Source organism: Podarcis tiliguerta (genome assembly GCF_965153285.1).
Source record: "Podarcis tiliguerta genome assembly, chromosome: 9".
NCBI classification, from domain to species: domain Eukaryota; kingdom Metazoa; phylum Chordata; class Lepidosauria; order Squamata; family Lacertidae; genus Podarcis; species Podarcis tiliguerta.
In genome coordinates this window covers 69,986,740-70,009,778 of record NC_139542.1, presented here as the reverse complement: position 1 = coordinate 70,009,778, position 23,039 = coordinate 69,986,740, and the positions used below count along the sequence as shown (strand labels likewise).

The 23,039-nt window shown below is 46.2% G+C and overlaps 1 protein-coding gene across 2 annotated transcripts in view; it reads left to right on the top strand.

The window, feature by feature from the left end:
- The window catches only part of IREB2 (iron responsive element binding protein 2), a 42,079-nt gene that overhangs the window by 5,041 nt on the left and 13,999 nt on the right, over positions 1–23,039 (top strand). The window contains exons 3-11 of one of the 2 annotated variants that reach the window (XM_083398876.1): positions 4,784–4,949; positions 7,081–7,218; positions 7,770–7,985; positions 10,590–10,659; positions 10,767–10,870; positions 11,193–11,376; positions 13,524–13,663; positions 16,045–16,216; positions 17,879–17,979. In XM_083398876.1, the coding sequence (XP_083255002.1) occupies positions 11,244–11,376; positions 13,524–13,663; positions 16,045–16,216; positions 17,879–17,979 (546 nt within the window). In that variant the 5' untranslated portion in view covers positions 4,784–4,949; positions 7,081–7,218; positions 7,770–7,985; ... (1 more) ...; positions 10,767–10,870; positions 11,193–11,243. The remainder of the gene's footprint in view (positions 1–4,783; positions 4,950–7,080; positions 7,219–7,769; positions 7,986–10,589; positions 10,660–10,766; positions 10,871–11,192; positions 11,377–13,523; positions 13,664–16,044; positions 16,217–17,878; positions 17,980–23,039) is intronic. The other variant, XM_083398875.1, reaches the window with a different exon arrangement.

Genomic DNA, 23,039 nt, shown 5'->3' with positions numbered 1-23,039 from the left:
CTCTGAGTAAACATACTTGGGGTTCCACAGTTAGTTATCTTATTGCATATTGCTAAAATTCTAGATGGGTGTCATAGCTTCCATGGTAACTTCAGTTGGGACACGTAACTCAAGCAGAGTTAAGGTGAAGTTTACAAAACAAAAGTGTTTCACCTGAAGTGCTTCAGTAATATGTATTATTTGATCCACCTCGGTTCCAGTGGTGTTCAGCGAAATTTTTCCTAGGGGAACAGTTAAGGCCAGAGGCACCAGCTTGCAAGGGTGATGTGGAGCAGGTTGTCACGCATGTGAGCATCGCACCTCCCTCCGTAAGCCAGGCAGAAGCTTCCTGGGCTTCGGGAAGGAGGCGCCAGGCTTTAATACTGTACAGTACTGTAATACTGGGAACATTTAGGGGACTAGCCTAGTCCCCCTAGTCCACTGACTACACACCACTGCTTGGTTCATAGGTTTTATTTGTTACATAACATAGTAAGAAACAAAACCTATGAGCCAAGGTGGATCATATAGACATATTACTGAAGCACTTTTTATACCGTAAACCATCCTGTGATCCTCAGGTGAAGGGCAGTATAGTGGTACCTCGGGTTACAGACGCTTCAGGTTACGTGTTTTTGGGTTGAGCACCGTGCCGAACCTGGAAGTACCGGAACGGGTTACTTCCGGGTTTCGGCGCTCGCACAGAAGCACTAAATCGCGCTTTGCGGGTTGTGAATGTGCCTCCTGCGAATGTGCCTCCCGCACGGATCACATTTGCAACCAGAGATTCCACTGTATAGAAATTTAATAAAGAAATAAATACAAAATATTTATAAAAAAATACTTTTAACCACTCTTCTTACTAGGCCTCTGGTATCTCTTATTTACTTTAAACAAATATTAAACAGTGCAGTGCTTTCTTTGATGTACCTTTGCAGAGCTCTAAAATTGCCTTAGTTTTATAGAGCCATCCTATGTATGTTTACTCAGAAGTAAGTCTTGCTGAGTTCATTGACATTTACTGCAGAATACGTATTCCCAGAGCTTTATCACTTTGTTCAGCCTGGCTGTCGCTAGCCTGCAACTGTTATCTTGAGTAAAACATGGACGCAAACAGTTTCTGCTGTTTATAGCCTTTGAAAAGCAGATTTATGAACATATCAGGCTGCCTTACCATGGGCTCTTCTAGGTCAGTATTGGCTACCAGAAGACAATCAGGATCAAGAGAGCACAGTCCATCAACAGGAATTCAGACTAGGCTGACTCTTGATAAAATTGGGGTTAGGAATAAGCAAGGTGCCCAGGGGAGGGTTTGTCTCCAATGTCGCCCCCCCCCCTTCACAGGAACAGCTGCGGGGAAAAGAGACAGGGAAGTTAGGCAAGACACGGAACAGTGCAAGAGCCAAACTGAAGCTAGGTGACAGAGACCCAGCAGCCCAGCACTGGGTTTCTAAGCAACTGGCCAAACGCCTGCTGTCACCTTTCAGGAGGTTCCCTGTTATGTGTCAAAATAGGCAATTAGGTTGCAATCTGGCTAGTCTACCAGACACCGAGGTTCTGTCCTCGAGTGTTGATTGTTGCTGGTTGCTGTTGCTCAAGGCACATGAGAACCCTGATTATTGAGCAAGGAAACTTGTAAGAGCAATAAAAAGAGGCCATGTTCAGGATTCTGACCAGTTTTTTTACATGAGCTCAACAGCACTCTCCTTACTTGTGTTCCCCAGCACCTGGTGTACTGAGGTTGGCTGTTTCCTGTTTGGTGCCCATCACTACATTACGTGGCAGTGAATTCCATTTTACTATGTACTGTGTGAAGTTCTTTGCGTCTTTTTCTATCCTGAATGTCCCACCATCATAGGAACCGACTCCTAGGGACTGAGGTCCCTTTGCCCCCCCACAAAATATTTGAGGGAGCTGCCTCCCAAAGTTAATGGGCATTGCTATTCAAATGGGGGTGGGTGCCGTGTCTTGTGATAGATTATGTGGGGTGGAGCTTGCCTGGAAACCCCCCCCCCCAATATTTTATTCAAGTTGGCACCCCTGCCCACCATTCAGCTTCATTGGGTGACCTCTGGTTTTAGTATTATAAGGGAGAGGGACTTCTCTATCTGCTTTCTCTTTGGTAATTAATGTAAAAAATGTATTAATTGCTCAAATTACTTGTTTTTCATGTTTATCTTGCCTTCCGTTATGGAACTCACTACATGTGCATAGGGTTTCCAACCAGTTGCCCGCCAGGCATGGAACAGGCCTGTTTTGCTTCAGTCAGGTTGTTGCATCACATGCCTTATAATAATAATAATAATAATAATAATTTATTTACAGTGGTGCCCCGCAAGACGAATGCCTCGCAAGACGGAAAACCCACTGGACGAAAGGGTTTTCCGTTTTGGAGGTGCTTCGCAAAACGAATTTGCTATGGGCTTGCTTCGCAAGATGAAAATGTCTTGCGAGTTCCTGCGATTTTTTTCCGCTCCCCACCCCCTTTTTCTAAGGCACTAAGCTGCTAATAGCCTTTTAGCAGCTAATCCGCTAATCCCTTAAGCCTTTAATAGCCGGTAAACCGCTAATAGCGCTAATCCGCTAAGCCGCTAATAGGGTTGCTTCGCAAGACGAAAAAACCGCACGGATTCTTTTCGTCTTGCCAGGCACCACTGTATATCCCGCCCATCCAGCCACTCTGGGTGGCTCCCAACAGAATATTAAAAACACAATAAAACATCAATGCCAAATCTTGCATTTGACTCCTTTTGTTCAGATGCATTCTGAGGTTTTGCTATATAAATATAGAAAGTTGAGCGTCGCTTGTGGGCAAACTGCATGTAGATACTGATCAGGTTGAAAATAATTATTAAAGTCTTTGGGATTCAGTTAAAAAAGTCTTGCATAGAGTCCATGTTCTTAATTAAATGGGGGAAATTGCAAAAAGGACAAAATTTTGGCAGTTTGAATCTAAAACACATTTGCCGATTCATGGTTAGCCTTCGGATGAATCACCTAATGAGAGTGAGATCATGCTGTCTGCCTTGTAAAGCCCAACTCATTTGAATGAAGCTAGTGAGCCCTGCAGCAGCACTTTGTGCTCTCTGGAGCTGAAAAAATAGTATGCGGACCTGTTAAACTTGCTAGCTAGTGCTGTGTCAGTCTACTTTATTGCAGCTTTACATTGTGAATTATTTTTAAATGGGGTAACCGCTATCTCCTGAGGTGGTTGCTGTAAAATCCTCACAAATGCCCTTTGTGAACACATGCATGTTAGAACATGCCCCAGAATCATAAAGACCCAGGGAGCTGCCTTATACAGCCTCAAACTATTGGGCCGTCCAGCTCAGCATTGTCTTCACTGACTGGCAGTAGATCTGTAGGAATGCCAGGGATTGAACCTCTTGAGTACAAAGCGTGTGCTTGACCCCCTGATTTCTGCTGTGTGAAAGAGTTCATGAGCAAGTGCACCAGGATTCCAGCAGGCAAGTCAGTGCATGAAGTATTCCCTGAAGGTGGAAAATAGACATAGCTGTGCTGCACGGCATCTAAAATATTGGTCACTCCGAGGGAAATATCTTAACATTTCCCCCATTGCTTTTAATCTGCCTAGATTTTCAATCCGAGCCCTTCTTAGTCTCATTATCATTTTTTCTCTCTCCTCACCCTACCCTGACACTAATACAGTGGTGCCCCACAAGACGAATGCCTCGCAAGACGGAAAACCCGCTAGACGAAAGGGTTTTCCGTTTTGGAGGTGCTTCGCAGGACGAATTTCTCTATGGGCTTGCTTCGCAAGACGAAAATGTCTTGTGATTCCTGGGGGTTTTTTTCCCGCTCCCCGCCCCCTTTTTCTAAGGCACTAAGCTGCTAATAGCCTTTTAGCAGCTAATCCGCTAATCCCTTAAGCCTTTAATAGCCGCTAAACCGCTAATAGCGCTAATCCGTTAATCCACTAATGGGCTTGCTTCGCAAGACGAAAAAACCGCTAGACGAAGAGACTCACGGAACGGATTCTTTTCGTCTTGCGAGGCACCACTGTACTTTTATGAAATCTTTTTATTGCCACATGCTGGACTTAACATCATGGATTTGAAGCAGTAAAATTTTACCGGCCACGTGAGACCAAGTCCCTTGGTTTAGCCATATCCGTCAGAGGAACAATTCTCTGTACTAATCTTGGCCTTCTCAAGATGTCAGTTAATGTTCTTGCCACAACAAAAAGCCCAGAAGCACAATATCAAGGAGATCCGTCTTACAACTAAGCAGCATCATTTCCTGGCTTATCTTTGTCAATAAAGAAAACTATTCAGTGTTACCTAGCATTTATTGGCCTTTTGTTGTGACACTCAAGGGTACTGAGACCCTGTTGCGCTAGTTCAGCCTTCCCCAACTGGAGCCCTTTTATCTCAAAGACTAGCAAATGAAATTGACAGACTAACCACCACTTCCAGAATTCCATCTAGCTCTGGACAGCCTGAAATATACGAGTGTAGTTTAATTTACTTTCACCAATTGGCGACCATATACCAGTTTATGCATGTTGTTAATCAATAATAAAAGTGCGATGTTGGGTTCTAGCTCACTTACATGGGGGATTGGTGCAAATAAGTATCCTATTTTGATTTGTTTAATTTTCCTACCAAGAATAGTTTGCACTCACTTTATCAAAATAGCACTACAGCTATCAACATCATTTTAAAGGCTCTGTTTAGAGATGTGAAGGCCCAGAAGGGAGGGGAAAAATATATTTGGGGAGTAGCCTATACACAAGTGAATCCATCCCAAACTTGACCAATTCAGTTACTTTATCTTTGTGCAGATTTCCTGCCTTACTCCATACGGGTACTGTTGGAAGCTGCTGTCCGCAACTGTGATGGCTTCCTAGTGAAAAAAGAAGATGCTATGAACATTTTGGACTGGAAAGAAAAACAGAACAATGTTGAAGTGCCCTTCTGTCCTGCCAGAGTCCTTCTCCAAGACTTTACGTAAGACACATTTTCCTCATTATATATTTTAGCTGGGTCTAATGCGTTCTTCAATCACTGCAGGCTTTATCTAAATGTTCAGGGTGGAACTTACACAGTATTTAGAGAGTCAGAAGTTCAGATATCATGTAGGTTTATACTGGCAACAGATCTACATAATGAATGTCTCTTTAGGAAAAGTGATTGAAATAATGGGGTATCATTTCACTGACGACTCTGCTTTGTGTATGTCTCAAGATACTTACATATGCGGCAGGGACTTTTGGACATATCTGCTTCAGTTCCCATCTCACACTAATGACTTTACTGTTTCTTCACAATTGGGACATTCTTCCACATACATAAATATGGGCTGCTGCCTTATATCAAGTCAGGCCATTAGTCTGTCAAGCTCAGTAGGCATGCGGAATAGGATCCAGCCAGTGGCTCCACTTCACAGTTCCCTGTCAAGAACTCTGGAGTATAATTGATCCCAATAGGGTTTGCATTTGGCTCCAAATTTTAAAAGGTGCCTTGCTTCCTTAAGGTATGATCAGAAGTACACTTTGAGCTTTTTGCAGCTACATCTTTACCTGCCCTACACCTGGCACAGGGCATGGCATGGGGGGAAAACCCTCATGGGCCAAATTGGGATTCTGGCTGGGTCTCATTAGGTCGTGGGACGGAGGTTCCCCATGCTTGGTCTACATGAACTGACAGCTGCTTTCCAGACAAGGATCTTTCCCAGCCTTACCCAGAGGTTCCAAGGATTGAATTGGGACTTCATGCATACAAAGGATGTGCTACTGTCCCCTGCCTAAGCATTTTATTTGTTGTGTGTTGACAGTATTATTCCTGTTAGTTGGATTTGTGTCCTGGTCACTTTGAAGCTAAAGCAAAGTGGCTTGCGACCATTTTTTTAAAAAAATGTAAACCTTCAAAGTGCAGCAGCAAACAGTAGCAGTTAATTCTTACTCCTTTAATCTGGTCTCTGTCTCAAACATGAATTCTGTGTAATGCAAAACACGGTTGGCATATAATTGTGCTTTTAATCATTTGCATGTCTAGTTAGCAAATTGGTTATAGCAGCATGGACATAGCAGGAGGAATTGGAATATGTTGCTGTAAGTACTTGAAAACCATGGGAAGAAATTTAGATCTTCAAAAACATGTCCATAGGTGGGCCTGTGTCAAACATGAGCATGTTAATGGTAAAGGCTGGATCAATACTAGCAGGGCTTACGGTGTGCTTCAGAATCCCTAAAAATGTGGTCCCATGTAAAAAAATAAACTCCATCAAGAGGTAGACCCAATGTTCTCAGCTCTGTTTGTCAGAGCAACAAGATGGTATGCACTCAATCTGTTTATACTGTACTAAATGCAGGGAGTAGGTGTGCCCATTGCCTTCTAGTGTACCCAGACCTAATCAGACTGGGCTTGAGGAGGAGGTTTAGATAACTTAGGTTCATGTAGCAAGTGGCTCAGTATTAAGGATGGTGTTTGATGCAAGCAATTTGCCGGGGATTTGCCTCTTGTTGACAGTTTTGTCTTGAAATTGTTGGCAACATTGTCGTCTGGCTGGCCAGTGCTGAGAATTAAGGTGATACAGAGGTCTCATTAGACTCTGATGTGCACCTTAACATACAACCAAACAACCATCCAAAGTGATTTAGAGGAGTAGAAACAAACCAGGCTCACATACTTCTATTTTCCTTCTTGTGCACAGCATCACTTTGTACTTTCTGCTTAGTGCAAAGCAGAATTATGACATCTGTTTGTGTATGCGCTCCAGAACTGGAGGTTTGATTGGGTTTCCAGTTTTGATTTGAAAGCAGACACAAGCAATAATTGCTGATACAGATGTTATGACTAACAGGAAACTGAGAGTTGAAATAGCACGTGAAGAGGGTAAGATGCAGTCTGCAAGTCTGTGGTTTGTTTCTATTTCTCCAAACTATGTATTTCGAGGATTGTCTCATTCAGTGCAAGGATATTCTGTAGCATAAAATAAAAGTTTTCCTGAGTGTTTCTGAGCTATCATGTGGGACCTACTAAGGCTGTATTAACCAGTATGGGGCCCGTGTCATTGGCTTTAAAGGATCTTTATTCTGTATGGCAGCTAAATATTTTTTACATTGGTCATTTTCATTAGTGGAATTCCTGCAATAGTGGATTTTGCTGCTATGAGGGAAGCTGTGAAAAATCTTGGAGGGGATCCTACAAAAGTTCATCCTGCCTGCCCAACAGATCTCACTGTGGACCATTCTTTGCAGATTGACTTCAGTAAATGGTATTTATTGTACAACTGTTTTGTTTTTATTTTACTTTTTAGTAGCAGTTATAGTGTAATGTGGGTCGCTTCATGTATGTGAAATTCCTACTCTCTGCTCCCAGTCAAGCCCCTCTAACCACTACACCACACTGACTCTCTTGTATTGAGGACTGCATACTGGAAGTAAGCAGAGCCAGAGCCAAAAGTGGATGGGCAATCCCTTTTCCACTCCCTTTCTTTTCTGCCACCCTTCCCCACTCCTCCTCATTCTCGTGAAATTAGATGAAGGGCCATAGTTGCCCACCCCTGCTCTAAAGTGCACCACCCAGGTGCCAGTTCTGCGAGACACAGAGGCATGGTGGATGTCTCCTAGCTGAAATTGCCTCCTGCTGAAGTTTACCAAACCATTAGCATCTCTCATCTCTTGAGAGATGAAACATGGTCTCACTATTCTAGTGTTGCTTTGTTTGGGGTTTTTAATGTATATATTTTACATTTAGTTTATATTTAGTATTTCAAAAGATTTTGATAAACTAAAGCCGGTTTATTTTCTCTGTTTCTTTTTAAAGTGCAATACAGAACACTCCCAATCCTGGAGGTGGTGATCCACAGAGGCCACCACCAAAACTTTCTCCACTTAAAGCTCCTCGGAAGCTACCGTGCAGGGGCCAGTCCAGCTGCAGAGGGCCATGTGATGGAGAGTCTGGTCGTAACTCGGGGCCTCTTTCTGTGCAGATTGAGAACACGCCTCCGCTGTGTCCTTTTCATCTTCAACCAGTGCCTGAGTAATTTTTTCTCTCCAATTCTCCTTTTTTCAGTTTGCTTTCTTCCTGCAGATAAGCATCTATGCCCTTGCTAGGGCTTGCTTCCAATTCCTCTATAACAGTACATCCCTCAAGTTTAACATGGAGCATGTTAACTATCAGGCACTGATTTATCTAACACTAAACACTGCCATACTTTAAGTTGTAACTTACTGGCAATCAAAAACTGGCAGGTTGGCTGCATGTAACAGTTCAGGTCTTGCTTCTTTTGCCACAGTGAATGTTTGACAAGGCAAAAATGTTTTTATTCTAAAGGCCACTTCCTTTTTTTAATTTCTTTTTAAAAACAAAACAAGATACATTTTTCTCCTTGTTTAAACAATACACATCTACGTGGAGAAAATTCTTAGTTCACTTTGTAAGTTGGAAAGTACAGTGGTGCCCCGCAAGACGAATGCCTCGCAAGACGGAAAACCCGCTAGACGAAAGGGTTTTCCGTTTTGGAGGTGCTTCGCAAAACAAATTTGCTATGGGCTTGCTTCGCAAGACGAAAATGTCTTGCGATTCCTGGGGTTTTTTTCCCCCTCCCCAGCCTTTTCCCCAAGCCCCTAAGCCGCTTAACAGCTGTTCGATAAGCCGCTGAACAGCTGATCTAAGCCTCTTATCAGCTGATCTAAGCCACTAATAGCCTTTTAGCAGCTGATCCACTAATCCCTTAAGCCTTTAATAGCCGCTAAACCGCTAATAGCGCTAATCCGCTAATGGGCTTGCTTCGCAAGACGAAAAAAACCGCAAGACGAAGAGACTCCCGGAACGGATTCTCTTCGTCTTGCGAGGCACCACTGTATTGTTTTTTATTTATCTCAAATCAGTTCATACGGTGCCATGGATGGTGGAATCCTACAACCACATTGTCTACTAGCCTACTGAATGTTATTTATTTATATTTATAATTATTACACTTTCATGCTGCCCTTCATCCAACGACCCCCAGGGTGGTTCACAGCAGCATAACAGTGTACCATCAAGCTACAAAGTCATTCTCGTATTCAGACATTCTTGGGTTTGTTCCAGGGGTGCCCAAACTTTTTTCAAAGAGGGCCAGATTTGATGAAGTGAACATGTGTGAGGGCTGACCAAAGTTGTTGAGCTTTTAGGATTGAAGTTGTTGAGCTTTTTTTGGGGGGGGGGGCAGATTAAATTGACCAGTGGGTCAGCCAGATTAACCCCCAGAAACAGACTTTGGACATGCTCCAAAGTGCAGGTACTTATTTTATTTTTGATTTTGATGAATTACATTTTAGCCCACCTTCCCCCCCCCCCCAGGAGCTTAGGATGATGTATGTGGTTCTCTTCCCTGCCGTTTTACCCTCACAATAACCCTGTGAGGTAGGTTAGGCTGAGAGACTGTAACTGGCCTAAGGTCACCCTGTGACTTTCGCTGCTGAGTGAGGATTTCAACCCTGGTCTCCCAGGTCCTAGGCCAACACTCTTATCCGCTGCACCACACTGGCTCTGTAGCTGAGTTTCTATATGTGTATTTTCTCAGTGGCAAACTTTCATGAAGGCCTGCTTCACACAGAATGGTAAGACAGACTATTGTTTCCTATTAACAAGAAAGTGTGCTGGTACAGTGGTACCTCGCAAGACGAAAAACTCGCAAGACGAAAGAGTTTTTCGTTTTCTGAGTTGCTTCGCAAGACGGATTTCCCTATGGGCTTGCTTCGCAAGACAAAACGTCTTGCGCCTTTTTTTAAAAAACCACCAATGCATTCCTATGGGAAACCGTCAATACACAGTGGTGCTTCGCAAGACGAAAAAATTCACAAGACGAAAAAACTTGCAGAACGAATTAATTTCGTCTTGCAAGGCACCACTGTACATGCTTCTCAATTCCTGCTGTTCTTCTATTCCCCGGCTGGGAGGAAATGAACCAGAGAACTGACTTAGCATTCACATGTGATCCAGCAATCATTGTTTATTTTTTTTTCAAACCACGAGAGGAAGCCAAATTTGGTCTATCCATTTAACCTTCTTCTGAAAGATGTGATGATTGGCCACATGCAGTAAAATTCAGTCTCTGCCAGGGATTAAGCAAAAAAGCATAATATAGGAGGACAATTGTTGGACAGGCATAGTAGAAATACCTCCAGATATATTTCTTCATTTCTCATAAATGAATGAGATTCCTGAAGCCGTAAATGCCTGACTTGTCACCTTACTGGTTTTCTAATTTGCAGTAACGAGATATGAAGATAAGCGGTTTTCTTATCATGCATAACATGACTCTAACTTGCTTCTTGCTTGAGGTTACTTGCCTCTAAGAACAGTAGCTGAAAAGCACATCTTAAGGAAGGTTATTTTTTAAAGACACCTTTTTAAAGCCAGCTTGCCCCATGCGATCTGAAGCAGTGCTTATTGCCACATGATAGACACGCACTGCATGCTTTACAAGAGACCTTGGCTTGTTTAAAAATAGGGAATGTGGAGGAGGCATGTGCCATTTCATGTGGAGTTAAATTGCCTCTCCTAACCAGTTCCAGACTTCTCAGTTTTCAACTGTAAGTGAAATATTAGGAGAGAAAGCAGTAATGTTTATATGGGTTTGATTTTTTTCCCCTGTAGGCCGGAAACAGTGTTAAAAAACCAGGAGATGGAATTTGGTAGAAATAGAGAGAGACTTCAGTTTTTCAAGGTACGTTGGTTTGAAGAACCTTATGGCAGAACTGCACAAAGTGGTCTGGTGGAGATCTGCTTGGGTCTGTTCTGCAATCAGTTTTGAACCTTCCCCCTTTCTTTCAGAATATTTAACTAAGAGAACAAAAGGAGGCTTCTGGTATTGAACATGAAATGGCATACTCATTCTCGAATTAACTCCTGTTTATGATTGACATACTTCAGGAAAGGTATAATGGAGAGACAGATCATGCCTAGAACAGCAGGGTTTTTAACCTGTGCAGGAAGCTCTAATTTTTCTCTGTGAAGGGGCACATTATCTTATGAATTGTGATGGCTATGTAGGTTCTCTCCTATGCTAATACTTGCTGAGAGACTCTTATTTTCAGCAGTTTGCCTTTCTTTACCCAGTAGATATGGGATGGTTAAAAAATAATAAATCCTGATGTACCTTTTCTCATTTACAGTTACCATTGCTAAAGCTTGGTTGGTTCAGAGAGTGCGGTGATCACTTATCTTAATTCCCCACCCCTTTTATCTCTCTCTCTCTAGTGGGGTTCCAAAGTTTTCAGGAATGTCTCAGTAATTCCTCCTGGAACAGGAATGGCCCACCAAGTGAACCTGGAGTACTTGTCAAGAGTAGTATTTGATGTTAAAGACTTCCTCTATCCAGACAGCGTTGTCGGCACTGATTCCCATACAACAATGGTGAACGGCTTGGGAATCTTGGGATGGGGTAAGCTGAGTTGGCAGTTCACAGCGTTCTTCCTTGTTACATCTCTAGTTTTCAATTTCTTTCTCTTTATTTTAATTTCCTCCATAACATTTTCTATTGTGATAGTTGGGAAGTTGCAAGTGTGAGAAAATATAAAGATGCTCTATTATTATTATTATTATTATTATTATTATTATTATTATTATTATTAACACACTTCACTAATTCAGTCTTGAGATCAAACAGACCCCCAATGGATTTTTAAAAAGATTAATAATTAAAAAATAAGGCTCACTGTTTAAAATATTAGGCTTTGTCTGTACCTAACTTCTCACCTACTGTAACATCCGTGTTCCTGTAAGAGTGAGGAGGGGGCAGGGAAGGCAGGCAAAGACACTGCACATACCTGTTCTTGGCTTAGTGGAGAGCTTCCCTGCTTTTGTATTTAGAGCAACTAATCCACTCTCTGTAAGGTAAAGTTAAAGGGACCCCTAACCATTAGGTCCAGTCGTAGCCGACTCTGGGGTTGCGGCGCTCATCTCGCTTTACTGGCCGAGGGAGCCGCCATACAGCTTCTGGGTCATGTGGCCAACATGACCAAGCTGCTTCTGGTGAACCAGTGCAGTGCATGGAAACGCCGTTTACCTTCCCGCCGGAGCGGTACACCTATTTATCTACTTGCACTTTGACGTGCTTTCGAACTGCTAGGTTGGCAGGAGGTGGGACTGAGCAACAGGAGCTCACCCCATTGTGGGGATTCGAACCGCCAACCTTCTGATTGGCAAGTCCTAGGCTCTGTGGTTTAACCCACAGCGCCACCCGCGTCCCCTCCACTTTCTGTAGGCGAGGCTTATTTGTTCTGTATTTTGAAATTCTGTGTTTTACTCCTGATCCCTCTCTTTTGGTCCCTTTTTCTGTGGGGGTACAATGGGTTATAAATCTAAATAGACACTGGTACCTGGGGGCTAGGAGAGAGTAATCTGCTAGGTTTTTGAAAGTATGAGAAGAAGTATAAAATACTACATGACATAATGGAGACTAATTCTATGCATAATACACAGCACATCATGCTGCTTGCAGGCAGTCTTAATCCGTATAGTTTCTGTAATCTAAAGTTACTTTCATGAAGAAAACCTTTGCCCCGACAGTTTAAGAGGAGAGAAAGCTTCCTTTCTTTCACTAAGACGAAGATGGGAAACTCTTCATTAACCTATCAGAAGGTGACCTCATCTTCCATTTCAGTTTTTATTTATGATCAACGCAACATTAGTTTAAATAATTTATACCCTGCTTTTCAACCAAAAAAGATTTCCATAATGGCTTACAGTTCACTAACAATAAAAATAAATAAAATTTCTCATCATTGCCCTTGGTTTACAATCTAAAAAGGCACAACACGAAAAGAAAATGGATTGGGGCGGGGAGAGGAAATAGGCAGACTCGGATATAAGTTCTTCATTCTTCTAATCACCAGCTGGTGTGAAAATGTTCAAGACAAATGTTCAAGGTCCAAAGATGCTGGTCTTTTGGCTGTACCAACACATTGGTCCTTCATCCTTTCTCTTCCCTCTGTTGCAACCTAGTGTAAGGACTGCTGGCTTTTCCTTTGAAATGAAAGAAAACCCCAACCTTGGAACTAGGTGTGCTATCTAAAATCTAGGAAGGTGGGGGTGGGAGGCGCTTTTGGGGGCAGTATGGCCTGGAGGTTATATACAGTGGTGCCTCGCAAGACGAAATTAATTCGTTCTGCGAGTTTTTTCGTCTTGTGAATTTTTTGTCGTGCGAAGCACGGTTTCCCATAGGAAATGCATTGACGGTTTCCCATAGGAATGCATTGATGGTTTTAAGAAAAAGGCGCAAGACGTTTTCGTCTTGCGAAGCAAGCCCATAGGGAAATTCGTCTTGCAAAGCAACTCAAAAAACAAAAAACTCTTTCGTCTTGCGAGGCATTCGTCTTGCGAGGTACCACTGTATCTGATTTTTCCAACATCTTTCCTAAAAGGCAGCTCTGTGTGTGTGTTCCAGTCAGGTTAAAATGGGGACGATACGGGGTTATTTTACAGTAGTCAGTTTTGACAAGGAAGATTTCTGAAGATACTACTAGCATGCTCTTCAAAGAATCTGCCAGTTACCAAGCTGTTTTAAGTCATGTGACATTCTCCTTCCAGGTGTGGGTGGAATTGAAACCGAAGCCGTCATGCTTGGCTTGCCAGTTGCCCTCACCCTGCCTGAGGTGGTTGGGTGTCAACTGACAGGCTCCGCCAGCCCGCTTGCCACATCAATCGATGTGGTCCTGAGCATTACAAAGGTAAATTAGAGCTCTCTTTGTTGCCAAGTCAAGCAGGCCACGTATTACTAGTTCTGCTGGAGGTGACATAAAAGTGCCTAGGATTTTATCTAAGGTTACAGTGTCATTAGCAGTGGTTTGGCACGGTCTTAAGAAACTTTGTGGCAGGTAAACAAGGGAAATTCAACACCACCTCTGTGGATACCTGTAATGGTTCTAGGGGTTGCTCGTGCGTAAGCTTGTCCCAACCTCTGGCTGGGTTACCTGAGTGAACCTTTCCTGTCCGGGCAGCCACTCACCCGTGACTGCCTCAATCGCTGGCAGAATTCGTCAGTGGGCGTTTCTTAAACTTCTTCCAGCAAAGAAGCTCTTTGACGCCAAGTCTCCCCCTACCCTCCCTGCGCGGAAGCCTTCTGTGCAAGGAGGGCGTAGGTAGTGGAGGACCCTTCCCCTCCCCACTGGTCCCCGGCAAGGAATCATGGGACCGCCTTGCCGATTCCCCCATCTGCCCCCCTTCTCCACTGGAGCTACGTTGATTCTCTTCCCCAGAAGACGGGCTGCCTCTCCCACTCCCGGGACGCTCTCTGGGATCCCTTTGGAGCTTGCTCTCTCCCTCGGACACTGATGGCAGTTCCCTGACAATACCCAATGAAGTTTGTGGTGAAGCAAGTGGTGCTCTTTCAGCAGGATACCCTTTTCTGGGAACAAGGAGCAGCTGTCTCTGGGCACGTTTCTAAGGAGCTCTTCATGGTAACCCCACATGAGGGTCTCTCTAGCCTTAAAGACCATGCCTGGTGTCCATACGGTTCAGTCTTCTTTCTCCCTTCTTGCTGCAGTTTGGATGGGAGGCTCTTACTCCCATCTGCTTGGATTCCTCTGAAGAAAGGCTTTGCTTGGGGTTGAACTAGGACTCACCTCCTCCTCCCCCTTCCTCTCTGAAGCCAATCTTCCACCATCCCTATTCTCCTGTAGACACTAAAAAACCTGCTCTGTGTTGGCTTCCAGCTGAGTGTTTATGAAGAAAAGAAAGCCAACTCAGGGACTGATTTGATTCCCTCCCTTTCTAGATACTGAGGGCAAAGGACCCTGGGGTGGATAGTCACGCTTCAGCTATTAGTTGTAAGGCGGATATGGAAGAGAATACTTCATCCATTCTAGACCAAAGCTTGCAATGACCAGGATAGTGTCTCGGCACTGGTGCTTTCTGCCCAAACCTGCTGCAGAATTTCACGCTAAGGATACAGTAATGGTTAAACCAGGGTGGATTAAAAAATCAATGATTTTTTTTGGAAAAAAAAATCAGATTAAAAAAATTAAATCAATTTTTTAAAAATTAAAATCAGGTTTTTTTGATTTGGATCATTTTTAAAATAAAATGCTTTTGGAAGAAAAATCTTTCTAAAGATAGTTTTGTATTTAAGTTACATTATAGTCCAAAGGCTATTCATCAAGAAATAAGGATTTGTTTTAAGTTTTTCATGTGTGCTATAGCACAGTCTAAGTTTTTGTTTTTTAAAAAAATGGTTTAACCACATCAGTTAACAAACATGGAAACATATGCTATAATGTTATTGTTTTAGCTAAATAATTGTTTAAATTGTTATTAAGGAAATTATTATTTTTTTCCTTCCAATAAAATTCAGCAGAAAGTTGTCTGAATGTAAACAGTTAACTTATTAAACCTCACAATAATTTCATTATTACCTGTCTATGTATTTCTAACAGTATAACCAAATCAGTAATTTTTGCTATAACTGTAAAAACTACTCTGAAAATTTATTATTCCAAAAATGAAACCTGCATCTGGTTGTAACTATTAAGAGGATGCCAGCAAGGCTGAGTCTTTCTGTAAAAAATGATTTAAATCAAGTCTTACTGACTAGCAATTTAAATCAAGTCTTTCTGACTAGTGATTTAAATCGTGATTTGATTTAAATCAAATGCATCCTGGGTTAAACTAACTAGTTGTGTCATTGAATCAAATGAAAAAGTGTTATTTTTCCAGTTTGTAGTATTAGATGTAGGCACCCCCTTGTCTCCATGACTCCAGAGGGTAGTGAAATGGAAACCTTCAGAAGCATTGCCCCACAGCCTTAACTAATTGCTGTGCAGCAAAAGGGCAGCACTGAAGAATGGTGACACCAGAAGATGGTGTGTTCAAAGAATTTGGCATGTAGCTTGGCTCACTTGCCCAAAACATCTTTCAGAGCAATGAAGAGCACTCACTCCGCATGCCATGCTCCGTACTCTGCTCCTTGCTGATTAAGAGGGCCCAAGGGTAGTCTCCTGTATATTTCTCTTGGTGGAATTGCTAGTAGTTCATTTGAAACCTTTATGTCATAAGATGCCTCCTTGTTCTGCATGCAGTGTTTGATTTTTCTTTTCTTTTTTCCTCTCCTTAGCAACTTAGGCAAGCAGGTGTGTCTGGAAAATTTGTGGAGTTCTTTGGGCCTGGAGTTTCCCAGCTCTCCATAGGTGACCGGACCACAATAGCAAATATGTGTCCAGAATATGGTGCTATCCTGAGCTTTTTCCCTATCGATAATGTGACATTGAAGCACTTAAAACACACTGGTAAGATGGAAATTAAAACAGTTGGTTCTCCAGAGCTTTACCATAGCAATATATTACCTAGAGGCTTTCTGTTAAGTAACTGTTGTATGCATTTTGAACAAAATAAATTGGTGTAATATTTCACAAGTTGTTGCAAGATTGGAATTTTCCCATGTGTAAGGGGCGAGGAACCTTTCTCAGCCCTGGGGCTGCATTCTGTTGGGGGCAGCCTTCTGGGGGACGCATGTCAGTGGCAAGCAGGACCATAAACACAAGTGGATAGAGCAGTAGGTGACAGCCTTAACTCTTGGGCTGTGTTCCAGCTACATGGAAATCGGAAACATCCACGTCATGAGTCCCAAAGCAAAGGCATTGTGGGGGTGGGGGAAGTTGGGGAAGCTGCTGGTTGATGACACTGGGAAGGGGCCCAGAAGTTTGGGACAGACTGCGTCACGGCCTCAAGTGTCAGGGAAGTATGAACAAGGAGTCATATCCCAAGGAGGGGCCCTGTAGCATAGCCTTCCTCCATCAGTTAGGCCACAGAGAAGCTAGCGAGGTGTGAACAAGACAGTTCAGGTCCAGACCTCCAGAAGAAGTTTGGTTTGCTAACTTCTTTGCCATGGTGACGTTATGCCTGCCCCATTCCCATATAATGGGACCCGAGGGGGTCGTGCAACTTGCTGGATCAATGGCATAGGCAAACCTGGCCCTCCAGATGTTTTGGGACTACAACTCCCGTCATCCCTAGCTAACAGGACCAGTGGTCAGGGTTGATGGGAATTGTAGTCTCAAAACATCTGGAGGGCTGAGTTTGCCTCTGCCTGTGTTAGCTCTCGTAGCCATACATAGCACCTGCTGTGCCTTTGAACCATGTTTTGACTGCCTGTCGTGCTGATCTGAGCATTAAAGATTTCGGTAGAAACCATACTCTTGAGTTATAGTTTCTCATGCAGTGAAAGTCTTGGATCTCTCCAACGTGCATGTCAAGTCAAACAAGGCTTACAGTTCAGGGACACGTTGCAGTCAGGCGGAAATACTGCAGAAGGGCCTGGAGGAGGCAAGGCCTAGAGAGATGCCCAGGGCTGTCAGTGGAGAGGTCTGCAAGGTTGCATGCAGCCCCCAGACCTTAGGATCTTCACACATGGTGTGTGTGTGTGTGTGTGTGTGTGTGTGTGTGTAAAATGTATCTTCCTGATCAATGTGTATATCTGAGAGACTTGATTTGGTTCACTTCTGTCTTCCTTTAAGTAAGATGCTGCAGTAGATACTCGGGTTACCGTCTTTTTTTCCTGGCTAATGCATGCAGGAAATTGGGAGTTAAGTGCTCCCTGGAAGGGACTCTTCAGAGGCCTGTGGTATTTCGAGTTAGGAAAAGGCAGTTATGTTGAAGCCTTTTGTTGCACAGGTTCTATTGAGCTACTCTTGTTATGTTGCTATATCAGCAAATAATGTTGCTGTAAATTGTTTTGGTGACTATGGGGTTTAATGTGAAATTGAGTTATTTGATGGTGTTCTGATTTTTCTTATTTTATGTTGCTGGTGCTTGTGATTACTGTTTTTGTATTTAGGTACATTTTAATGTACTTGTCATGGCCTTTGGCACAATCAGCTTACTGATTTGAATATCAGCAGAAGGTTCATTACTTAAACATTTTTTTCTGATTATTTAACCGTTTCCCACAGGCTTTGATGAGACCAGGCTTAAGTTGATGGAAACATATCTTAAAACTGTGAAACTACTTCGAAGTTATGAACTTTCCACAGAAGAACCTGAATATTCCCAGGTAATGTCAAAATGGGCTTGCCTCTTTCATATTTGCAGCTTGAGTCTTGCTTGGATCTATACCCTTTACCTTGCCTCACCAGCCAATAGGGTCTCCTATACCTTCAAGAGAACCCAATTCCATGTTCCAAGCATGAGGAGCATGTCCCCCTCCAGATGTTGTTGGACTCAAGCTTCCGTCTGCCCCAGTCGCCATGGCCTAACGGTCAGTGATGATGGGAGTTGCAATCCTGCAGCACTTTGAGGGGCATATAGTCCCCATACTTGCCTCATTCCAACCAACTTTCTCCTTCCCACTTGCACCCTACCCCATCTACAATATACCGTATTTTTCGCCCTATAGGACGCACTTTTCCCCCTCCAAAAATGAAGGGCAAATGTGTGTGCGTTCTATGGGGCGAATGCAGGCTTTCGCTGAAGCCTGGAGAGCGAGAGGGGTCGGTGCGCACCGACCCCTCTCGCTCTCCAGGTTTCAGTAAGCTATCCGCAAGTCCTGCAAGCCCGGCGGCAGGTCCGCGGGCTCGCAAGGCTTGCGGGCAGCAGCCTGCAGCCCAAAAGCTCGGGGGACAGTGGGGAGGCGCAGCGCCGCCCCCCCCGCTATTGCCCGACCTGATCTGGAGTCTGACGGGGGGGGGGGGAGAGAAGCAAGCTTGCTTCTCACCCCCCCTCCCGCCAGCCCCACAAGCTCGGGGGATAGCGGGGAGGCAGAGCGCCGCCACCCCGCTATTCCCCGACCTGATCTGGAGGCTGGCGGGGGGGGGGGGGAGAAGCAAGCTTGCTTCTCCCCCCTGCCAGCCCCACAAGCTCAGGGGACAGCGGGGCAAGCCGCTGCCCCACGGAGGCTAGAGAGGCTGTCCCTGAAGGCAGAAGAGGGAGGCGGAGCGCTCCGTCTCCCTCTTCTAGCTTGGGGATGGCTGCGCAAACCGGGGGGGGGGGGGGATTTCCCCTTGATTTCCCCCCCCAAAAAATAGGTGCGTCCTATAGGGCGAAAAATGTGGTAATAAAGCTTGGGCAATAAAGATCCGGTGAACTGATGCGGTGACATTACTGAAGCTGCAAGAGTTTGGATCAGTACCTGGATGAGACCACTGGGGGCAGCTCAGCATTCTGAGCTTTCAGAGCATCAAAGGAGGGCAGCTGCTATAGACAGGCATCTTTACCATCAGTCAGCTCCTGAGCATCTTCAGCTCTCCTGATCTTTCCATCTGCAAGAGGAATTGTGAGCTACGATTATATTAACTGCCACAAACCAGAAGACTCTACTGTGCATGCCTCTTTTACAGTTAAGCATTTGTGTGCATTTTAATAGTAAGCCACTTTGGTATCACGTCTTGGCCAAAAGAGCACACATTATATTTGTATAATTTCATTCCTTCCCTCAAACCTTACCTCCTGGGTGGGTTGAAGATTTCCCAAAATGTCTCCCAAATTAGTGTTCTTTGGCAGTTTCTGATATTCGCGGGGAGTTCTTGTTGGAACTGGGTGGAGCAGACTATGTCAAGTGGTTTGGGATTTCAATCGCTAGCTCTTAGTATTTCAATCTTAGTGTCAGGGCTGGCTCCTGGTCCCAGCTCACAGAGGACCAACGCTGGCTGGTATTTATGTACAAAAGTCTTTATTGAAGTACAGTTTCCATTTCCACGCCGCAGCGCTCCAGCTCTACGTCTAGACTTTAGACCGGCGAAGCTCCATCTGAGTCCCCGCCCCCTGTACACCAGTTTAAGACTCTAGCTTTACTCCACCTCTTCTTTCTCCTCTGGGTCCTGCTGCCCTCCGGGGCCCCTGTCTCCCTGGATTCCTCTGAGGCTGATGATGACCCCCCTGACTCCTCCCTCTCTCTTCGGCGGGCTTTAGGACCTGGCTCTCTTCCCGGGCTGCCCACTGTGCCTCCCTCCTGTACATTTGAACTTGGCGCGCGCGCGCGTTTAACTTTCCTGATGACCGTTTCCTCACTCCCCGACGGAGGTGTGGTCAATCCTGCCTCATGTTCTCCCGCTGGCAGCGCTCCACCTGATCCCGATGCCTGGGACTCCTCCCCCCTACTGCACTCTGGGGGGGACGTGGGCCCTGATTTCCAACTGCTACTCTCTGAGTCCCCTCTGCCCCCTTCTTCCCGAGGTGTCCCCCTGGGCACTCCCCTTGCCCTGACCATGGGAGCTCCTTTCTGTGAATCGTCCGATTCACTGGAAAGACTCAGAGACCTCGGATCGCTGTCATCGCTGACATTTCCTTCGGACTCCTCCCCTTCACTCTCCATTTCCTCCTTATCCTGTGCCTCTGCTCCTGAACCCCTGACATCCATCCCCCCCTCGAAGCCCCCCCTTCCCCCCTCCCCTCCTTCAGGCGCGGATGCCGGGTGCTCCGTCGTTGTGGGGGTGGTTGGCGGATACAGTTCGTCCCCCTTGGCGTGCATCCAACCGGATAAGTCCAGCTCGTCCTCCGTGCTCTCGCCGACCTCGATTTCCTCTGCTTCCATCTCTGTGCCGCCGTGCTCGAACCCAAGGTCCTCCCCCAGCACGTCCGTGTCCATCTCTCCCCCATTGACCTCTGGGGCCGTTGCCTGCCAGGGACCCCCCATCCACCTCCTGCTCCACCGCTCCTCTGGTCGATCGTCCCACCACAAAGATTGGCCTGAGGCAGACCCTGAGGGCGATCCCTCCGGGGAGCGTGTGTCCAGTGCCGGTTCGTCGTCCGAGGTGAACCCCTGGAACGTGCTGGCTGAAAGCGTGGGTGTGAAAAGCCAGTCGTCGAAATACTCGGCTGGCATGGGTCTGTGCGGGAACAAGGCATGAAACTCTTCCTTGAGAAGAGGCTCGTCCAAGGCATAGTCCGGCACCCAACTGTTGGCGCTGGCCGGGGTACCTTCTTTGGCGAGGAAATATTCTACTCCCTCTTCCCCCCATCTCGAGTCTAAAATCTCTGTGACCTGGTTGATGGGTTCCCCCCGTGGCGACCCCCTCCTTGTGTGCGTCTCCCTATACTGGTCTGGTGCCGTGCCCTGCGCCTGAAATCTGTGAGGTGCTTTGTAGGGCGTGAGCACTGACCTATGGAACACTGGGTGCATTCTGGACCCCTCCGGAAGTGTCAACCGGAAGGCCACTGGATTGATCTGTGCCTCGACTTGGTAAGGTCCTAGCTGCTTATGCCCGAGCTTCTTCTTCGCTAACGATCTGGTCGGCACTGCCTGGGCTGCTAACCAAACCCAGTCTCCCACTTGTATGTCCTCCCCAACCCGTCTGTGCTTATCAGCCTGCAGTTTGTATGCGTGCTTTGCTAATTCCAACTGCCTCCGAAGCTGTTCATGCACCTCCTGCAATTCTGACGCTAAGACTTCCGCTGCCTGTGGCTCCCCCTCCCCCAGGCCCTCTAATCCCGGGAAGGTTCTGGGATGTCTCCCGTTGTTGGCGAAGAACGGTGTCACGCCCATGGACACGTGCTTCGTGTTGTTGTAGGCGAACTCAGCGAGCGGCAGGTAGTCCACCCATGTTGCCGGCTGCTGATTTGCATAGCATCTCAGGTACTGCTGCATGATGGCGTTGACTCGCTCCGCTTGTCCGTTGGTCTGCGGGTGTCTCGCCGACGCTAGGTTGATCTTGACGTTGAGGAAACTCATCAGCTTCTGCCAGAAGTTCGAGATGAACTGCCGCCCCCTGTCGGACAAGATAGACCGTGGCAGACCGTGCACCCGGAAGACGTGGTCTATAAACAGTTTGGCGGTCTGTTCCGCCGTGGCCACCTTCGCGCACGGAATGAAGTGGGCCATTTTGGTGAACATGTCCACCACCACTAGCACTGCCGTCTTGCCCCTCGAGCTGGGTAAATCCGTGACAAAGTCCAGGGCCACCCTCTCCCACGGTGCACTCGGGGTTTGCAGCGGTTCGAGCAGCCCCGCCGGAGGTTTGTGCACTGACTTGGCCCTTTGGCAGGTGTCGCACCTCGCGACGTACTCCGCGACTTCCACCCTCATCTTGGGCCACCAAAAATCTCTGGCAACTAATTCTGCCGTCTTCTCCTTGCCAAAGTGCCCTGCTGTGGGTGCGTCGTGCAACTGCTGCAGTACTTTCGCGCGGAGGTCGTCTCCCGGTACGTAGAGGGCCCCTCTGCGGATGAGCAACCCGTCGCGTATCTGGAACTCATCGTCCTTCGCCGTGCCCTTGTGCACCTCCTCCATCTTGGCTTGTGCAAAGGGGTCTTCCTGCAGCGCTCGACGTACAGCTTCCAGGTCCACGGTTGCTGAAGCACACGCCCACGCTTCCGGTGCGAAAATGTGCTTGGCCGCTGCTGGTGCCGCCTCCTCGAGGTATTGCGGCTTCCTGGACAGTGCATCTGCCATGATGTTGTTGTCGCCTGGGATGTACTCTATCCGGAAGTCGAAATCTGCAAAGAACTCCGCCCACCGTATGTGCCGCTGGTTCAGGAACCTTGCCGTGCGCCAGTACTCCAGGTTCTTATGGTCCGTGCGAACCTGCACTGTGTGTTTGGCTCCGATGAGGAAGTGCCGCCACGCCTTGAATGCTGCATGAATGGCCAGCAACTCCCTGTCCCAGATGGTGTAGTTCTGCTCTGACTTGCTGAGCTTTCGAGAGTAGAAGGCGCACGGTCTCCAGTTCCCCTGCGGGTCCTGCTGCAACAGTACAGCTCCCACGGCTCTGTCCGAGGCGTCCGTTTCAACCCTCATCGGTCTGCTGGGATTCACGTGCAGTAGCTGCTCCTCAAAGGAGAAGAGACGCTTGAGGTTCTGAAAGGACTGCTCCGCTTGCTCCGTCCAGATGAATTTCTTCTTCTTGGAGCTGAGCGTGTCTGTAATGGCCGCTGTCTGCATCGCGAATCCCTTGATGAACTTGCGGTAAAAGTTGGCGAAACCCACAAAGCGCTGGACCTCCTTCCGGTTGCGCGGGCTCTTCCAGTCCAACACTGCTCGAACCTTGGCGCTGTCCATGGCTAGCCCCTTGTCTGACAACTTGTAGCCCAGGAAATCTACCTCCTTCCTGTCGAACTGGCACTTCTCCAGCTTGGCGTACAGCCTATGCTCCTGCAGTCGCTGCAGAACTTCCTTGACGT